Below are 6,455 nucleotides of genomic sequence, written 5' to 3' on the forward strand. Positions count from 1 at the left end.
CAGGCCCTCTGAATGCTCAAAGTGAACTTGGGGGACAGAGTAGGAGAGGAAGGATTCTGTCTCCCCAGAATTATTGTGTAGCCCAGCCAGGGGCTCACCCGCTGTGCAGCCACGTGCTTCGCGACTGGGCGGTCCAGGGCAGAGGGGGCTGGGCCGCCGGGGGTGGGGTGGGGGGCGGGCGGTGAACCCGCCCCTCTACAACCGCCTCCCCAGACCGCGCTCGTTGCAGCTCCCCCGCGCTGTGTTTCCTGTTTAAGATGGCGTCCCCCCTGGCAGCGCAGGCCGGGAAGCTTCTGCGAGACCTGGCGCTCCGGCCCCCGCTCCTGGTGGCCAGGTCCCAGGTGAGCGGGCCGTGTGGCAGCAGCCGCGGGAATGTTCTGGCTGGGGCTCCCGCTTGCCCAGCCACTCCTGGACGCCTCCTCCAGCTGTCTTCCTTCTGACCACTGCCGCGTGGTGGTCGGGCGCCCCACCTATGGAGGCGATGTACGATGCAATGCACAGGGCGCACCAGGGATCCCCGCAGCCCTGACTGTTAGTGTATGGGATAGTGAGCCGAGGGGGCGCTGCAGCTCGAACTGCCCCCAGACTGAACTCCTCGACTCGCGGTCGTGGGCTCCCCAGTTCATGCGGAAGGCGCTGTTAATCAGTGTACTAGGTGTTGCTTACAAGTTTAGGGAAAGTTCCTCAGACCTGCCTGTGCAGGCTTGAGGTTTTATTATATTGTTTGCCTGTTAATTTGCAGTTTCTCTGTGTCAGAGCGCATTTGTGGGCCACGTGATGAACGCGCTTACAAAGCTATCCCAGCCTTGCTGGTATTAATAAGTCATCTCTGGGAGTGGATTTTCTTCAGACTATCTGCTTTTTGGGGCTCACGATTTGGTGAAATGTAGGCAGAAAGGAGAAAAGTTGGGAAATGCTCTCCCTTCTTTCAGTGAAAAGATACTTCCCATCATTAAAATGCATCTGACCCATGACCTGTTGATTGTGTCTTTATAGAGAATAAAAACCCACGACAGCAAGTTGGGGGGTGTTGATACTTTCAGCGAACTTGGTCTCCAGTAGATTTTATCTTCTGCTGATGGCAAGAGTCTTAGTGGTGAGGTCTTTGGGGAGTTAAGAGTTGATGATGACTCTGAGAGTAACTCCAGTGACTCAGCTTCTCATTCTCCATAGACATCCTCTGCCTTTAAAAGAAAGGATAGTGTGAGGCGATGTCACAGCAGAGCAAGCAGAGCAAGGGTTTTGTCCTTTTTCCCATTTTTATTTGAGATGCAAATTATTACTCATGCAGGTTTTTTTTTTAAATAATATAATGGTTTATTTTTACATCATTTTGTGTCTTTTTCCACCTCAGTTGTAATCCCCTTGGGCGTCCCATAACCAAATTACTGGTGTGCCATCACCACAGTCCAGTGCACTTCTCTTCCCTCACCACTTCTGATCCCATTCCCCACTCCACCCCCGTAAAATGTCTCTGGTATATAGCTGTTCATTATTATTATTATTTTCTTCCCTGGTCCTTTATACTGCTAACTCATTAAGTTTTAACCAGGGTAAAGAGCATAAAAGTGGAAAAGATACCTACCTACTAATGAGTATTTGAGTAACTCTGAACATTGATGAGTTTTTTCCCTCCTTTCAGTTCCTGACTTCTCATTTCCTTGTCCTTGTTAGTGTAAATTTACAGGGTGTTAATACTTATTACTGTAATACTTATTACTGTAATAGGTACTTGATAGAGTGGCAGGATAGTAAAAGAACTGAAGGATTTATCTAATTAAACCCCCTAATAATTATTGTAGTGTAGTAAGGAGAACACCTCCAGGTGATCAAATTTTATTCATTATTTAACTTTACTAAAAACAATTCTGTTACTATGAGTATAGACTTGAATTGATGAAAAAGGTGGGCCCCAGGGCTGTGAATATGTAAGCAAAGTAATAGTACAGAGAAACCTAAGTGTTAAGCTGAAATACAAACCTTTTTGGCTAACTAAGAAATAGAAGCCTGAACTCAGCACTTTGAAGACTCTAATTAGGGATAGACACCCTTGGTTTGGCAAGAAGGACTGAATAAAAGGACTGTTACCTCCCTCTATCTCGTAAACATTGATTTATATAGGTGTGGATGATGTGTTATCCTATAAAATGTTCCAGTAAAGGTTTAATTATTGCTAGATGACTCCGTAGCCCTAAATCCTGGCAGAGCAGTACTGTGTTGCTGTGTCTAACTTGTCAGCTAGGGGAAAAGGGTTCTGCGGAGCTAGGGGAAAAGGGTTCTGCGGAGCTAGGAAGGTGCAGACATCGTGGGTACACAGATAAGCCCATCCTGTGGGTTATATCATCTGGACATCTTGATCGAGGGTGCTGAGTCTAAAAAGAGAACGGCAGGTTTCAGCACATGTTGTCTTTAGGATATTTTTCATTATAGCTGGCTGAAATTCATGACATTCTGTTGTAAGAGAAGTGTAGACCTTTTCAGAAACACTGCCTTTGTCAGGCCAGCAGCTTTATAAGTGTTCTGTGTTTTTTGATGAAGCTGGAACTTCTGTGCAAGAACTTGGAGAGGAAAGTGTACTGTTGAAGGACTGCTAAACCCATGCCTTTGCTGTTGTATACTTCAGAAGACATGGCTCCTGCTTCATTTTCTGCTCTTTCCAGAAGTGGGTGGAGAGAGATGGATTGGTAGCTTCTGGACGTGAAGGACTAAGGGTTACTTGCAAGTTCTTATCTGCCAAGTGAGCCTGTGTGGGAAGTTATGAATCACCTAAATCTGCTTTCTGGTCTAGAAGAATAAATGTTTGACTTTTTTTTCCTTTTCCTTTTTCAGGGAACTACAGCTGCATTTTCTGCTATTAGATAAGGAAATACATCTCATATAATTTAGACACTAAATCATTAACCTTCTAAGTGAGGGAAACCTTTAAGTGATACCTCATGTTCCAGATTGGTTTTCTTTATACCAAATGAAAAATGATTGAGTGAGTGAATGAATGAATGTTGTAAATAGAACATTTCTTTGGCGGGTGAATGATGAGTATAGAGACCCACAATAGTGAGAAACTTTGCAGCTCTTGCACCCTAGCCTAATTCTGGAGGCACAAAGCCCAGAAAGTCACTGAAATATCTTGTAATTGGGGGAAGGAAAAGAAATTGTATACATAACCTCAGCTTATTTGTCCTTCAGCTCTTTTTACTACTCAATTTGGGATTGTCACTTGAGGCATGGCTTTCCTTGACTTGACGGAAATGTTTTGCCTGAAGAACTTGAGATATTTGTACATGTTTGAGCAAATGATAAGTCAATATACTAATAAAATTTTGAGAAATAATTTTGGGGTTAGTCTGGTGAAGAAGACGGAGTAAGAAGGGCATTTCAGCTAGAGGGGACTACATGCAAAAGCAGAGGGAGAGAGGACATACAGATTAGTCCCAATAGTTTGGTGTGGGTTGCCAGGTGGAAAATAGAAATTGATGGGTGATGGTGATCTTTTAGTCAAATGAGGAAGGAAGAACAGTGCTGTAAGAGTCCCAGAACTGAAAATCAATTACATAATGTTCATTTAATAAATATCTTCTGAGTACTTACTCCATGATACCCAGTGTTATTTTTTATGACAGAGACTGTATTTCATCACTATAAACTCAGTGCTTAAGGAATATTGGGCATATAGATGCACTTAATAAACAAGAGTTGTCTGAAAGAACACAAAAATGTTGCAGACTCCTTACCCTCTGAGGTCTTTTGATTTGATGGCACAATGGGTGTGTAAACCACTATAACACTATCAGTGTTGCTATAGAGCTATGTTCTTAGTCTTTGAAGACACTAGACTTGTTCCTAAATCTGGGTGTTTGCTGTTCCTCTGTCTGAAATACTGTTCCCTTTTGCCATGTTCTTTCCCTTCATTGTGCACTCTGCTTTAATGTTTATTTTCCAAGCTGGTCTTTCCCTTATTATCTAGCCCCAGCTCTCTCCCAGGGAATTGTACTCCACCCCTTCCCTACTTTACTGGGCTTTCTTATGTGTGACTCTATCCAGTGTTTTATTATGTGCCTTTTATTTATTATCTCTTCCTCTGTCTCCCACAAATGTAGGTTTTCTGTGAGGGCTTGGTTTTTCCCTGACTGGCGGGTGTAGGTATTCTGAAGATTTGTGGGCTAAATGAAAGAGTATGGAAGAAGCAACAGGTTAGTAACAGCAGGAGTTGAGGGGAATGCAGGTGTTTTAGGCAAGAGGGAAAGGAAGGAAGGTCCTGGAGAAAGTTTAGTTGTGCAAGGCTTTCGTAATATTGGCAACAGTTCACTGAGCCTTTTTGGTTGTGACAGACCATTTCCAGAGTGATCGCCGCACAGTTTCTTTAACCCTTACACCATTTCCGCAAGAGAGACCATACTGTCTTTGTGTTTCTATAAGGAAACAGAGACACAGAGGAGGCACACAGTAACTTGCTTTTTGTCAGAGAGTCTCTTGCCTCATGCTGATAAGTCACACTTCAGATATTTAAGTACTTGTCAAAGAATCCTGTCTGACTGAACCATCCAGTTAGACTGATAGCACCTTTTACCCTGTCAGCCTTTGAACGGCAGGCAACTTTGCCCATTTAAACTTTTGGGACAAAGTATACATCACCTTTGTACACTTGCTCTCTGCAGAGTCTTATTCTCCTTCCCTGCCTCTGGGACATGGGAAATAGTAGTAGAGGAGAAAAGGGTATGAGTTCTGGGTTTAAATGGAACTAAGTGCAAATTCTGGGTCTGCCAGTTTTTGCACTGCGGATTATAGACTTGACTATCTCTGTTCTCTGGAAGGGGATGTTTCTCACTGATGGTTACGAAGATTAAATAAATATGTAAGAAAATTAGCATTATGACTAAAGGTGGGCTCAAGATGGTTCTTTCTTTTGCTATGAATTTGAATCTAAACTCATTTGTATTTCATTTTTTTTAAGATTTATTTATGCACACAGAACTGGGATACCGGCCAGAGATGCAGGGGCAGTGAGAGGATTTACCAGAGACAGAGTGGGGAGCAGAACAGGCTGACTGACGAAGTACACTGCTGAGGAGAGCAGTGGGTAGGTCAGGAGAGGTCTGCTGTGCCATGTGAATCACCTCTGGGGCGGGGATCGAACTCATGCTAAAGTAAAGTGGCTTTAGATTCTTAGTGCTGTGCTTTAACCTGCTGCGTCACCAGGGAGGGTCCTCACTTGTATGTCTTTAGGCTTTATTAAGATGGAATAATTTTCCTTTCCCAGATTCAGTAAATGTTGTTTGCTGCCATCTCAGGCTTAGGCATTTGCTTAGTCTTCCCCTGTGTTTTATTTAGTTCTAGGTAGTATTGCTTCAAGCATCAAAACTGCTGTACACAATTTTGCTGTATAACAAATATTGGCTATAAGAAAATATTGCTTAGAAGAGTATAAACTAGTTGACAGTTTGGTTTCATTCTCTATTGGCAATTCAATCAATCAACTGCCTTTGGCAAACATTATTTAATGTATTTTGGCAAGTTATCAATTTGGTTTTATTTCTCCATCGGCAAAATAAAAAAACCTACTTTTACAAACTGATATTATTGTAATTATTATAATTATTTTAATATATTTTTACATCATTCTTCATTTTGTACAATGTCTGATTTTTCATCTCAGTTGTAATCCCTGTGGGCCTTGCACCACCAGTTTACCCATTGCCATCACCATAGCCCCTTGTGCTCTTCTCATTCCATTCTACCGTGTTTTGATCCTTTCTTCCCCCCATAAAATGTATCTGGTTCGTAGTTGTTGATTTTAGTTTATACTTTACCAGTTAATTTTTTCCCCTTTATTTTTATAATATAGAAGTTTGCAGTCTGGCTTACTACTCTGATTTCATACTTCTAGATTGCTTCACTCAACATAATTCTCTTGAACTCCTTTCATTATGCTGTAAATGGAAGCATTTTATTTTCCCTAGCACTCACTAGTATTCCATTATATGGATCTACAGTATCTTTTTAATCTAGTCCTCAGACAGTGAGAACTTCAGTTATTTCCATGTCTTTGCTGTTGTAAAGATGTACTAAAGATTGTATAGCATGTCGTTTTTTGGGTTGATCATCATTGGAATTTAGTGGAATTATTGGGTCATACCTTGTTTGCATTTTTAGCTGTTTTCTAAAGATTTATTTAAGCATACAAGATCTGGGGTACAGGCCAGTGGTGTTGGGGGTAAGAGGATTCACCAGAGACAGAGCATGGATGGGAACAGGCAATGTACTGAAATGCACTACTTAGGGGAACAGTGGACGAGACAAGAGAGGTCTGCTGGACCATGTGGGTCACCTCCCTGGCTGTGGATCTTTTTCATACTGCAGTGATAGCTTTATAGTGTTGAGATTTAACCCTTTGCACTACCAGTAGGGCCTTCCACTTTTAGTTTTTTTTTTTTTTTTTTAAAGATTTATTTATTTGT

At 42.1% G+C, this 6,455-nt stretch overlaps 1 protein-coding gene across 1 annotated transcript in view; it reads left to right on the top strand.

The window, feature by feature from the left end:
* The first annotated feature begins 235 nt into the window (after window positions 1–235).
* The window catches only part of SUCLG2 (succinate-CoA ligase, GDP-forming, beta subunit), a 258,225-nt gene continuing 252,005 nt past the window's right edge, over window positions 236–6,455 (top strand). The window contains exon 1 of the mRNA XM_004675993.2: window positions 236–341. Within this exon, the coding sequence (XP_004676050.1) occupies window positions 258–341 (84 nt within the window). The 5' untranslated portion in view covers window positions 236–257. The remainder of the gene's footprint in view (window positions 342–6,455) is intronic.

Source organism: Condylura cristata, unplaced genomic scaffold (assembly GCF_000260355.1).
Source record: "Condylura cristata isolate star-nosed mole 26May11 unplaced genomic scaffold, ConCri1.0 scaffold00004, whole genome shotgun sequence".
Lineage (NCBI taxonomy): Eukaryota > Metazoa > Chordata > Mammalia > Eulipotyphla > Talpidae > Condylura > Condylura cristata.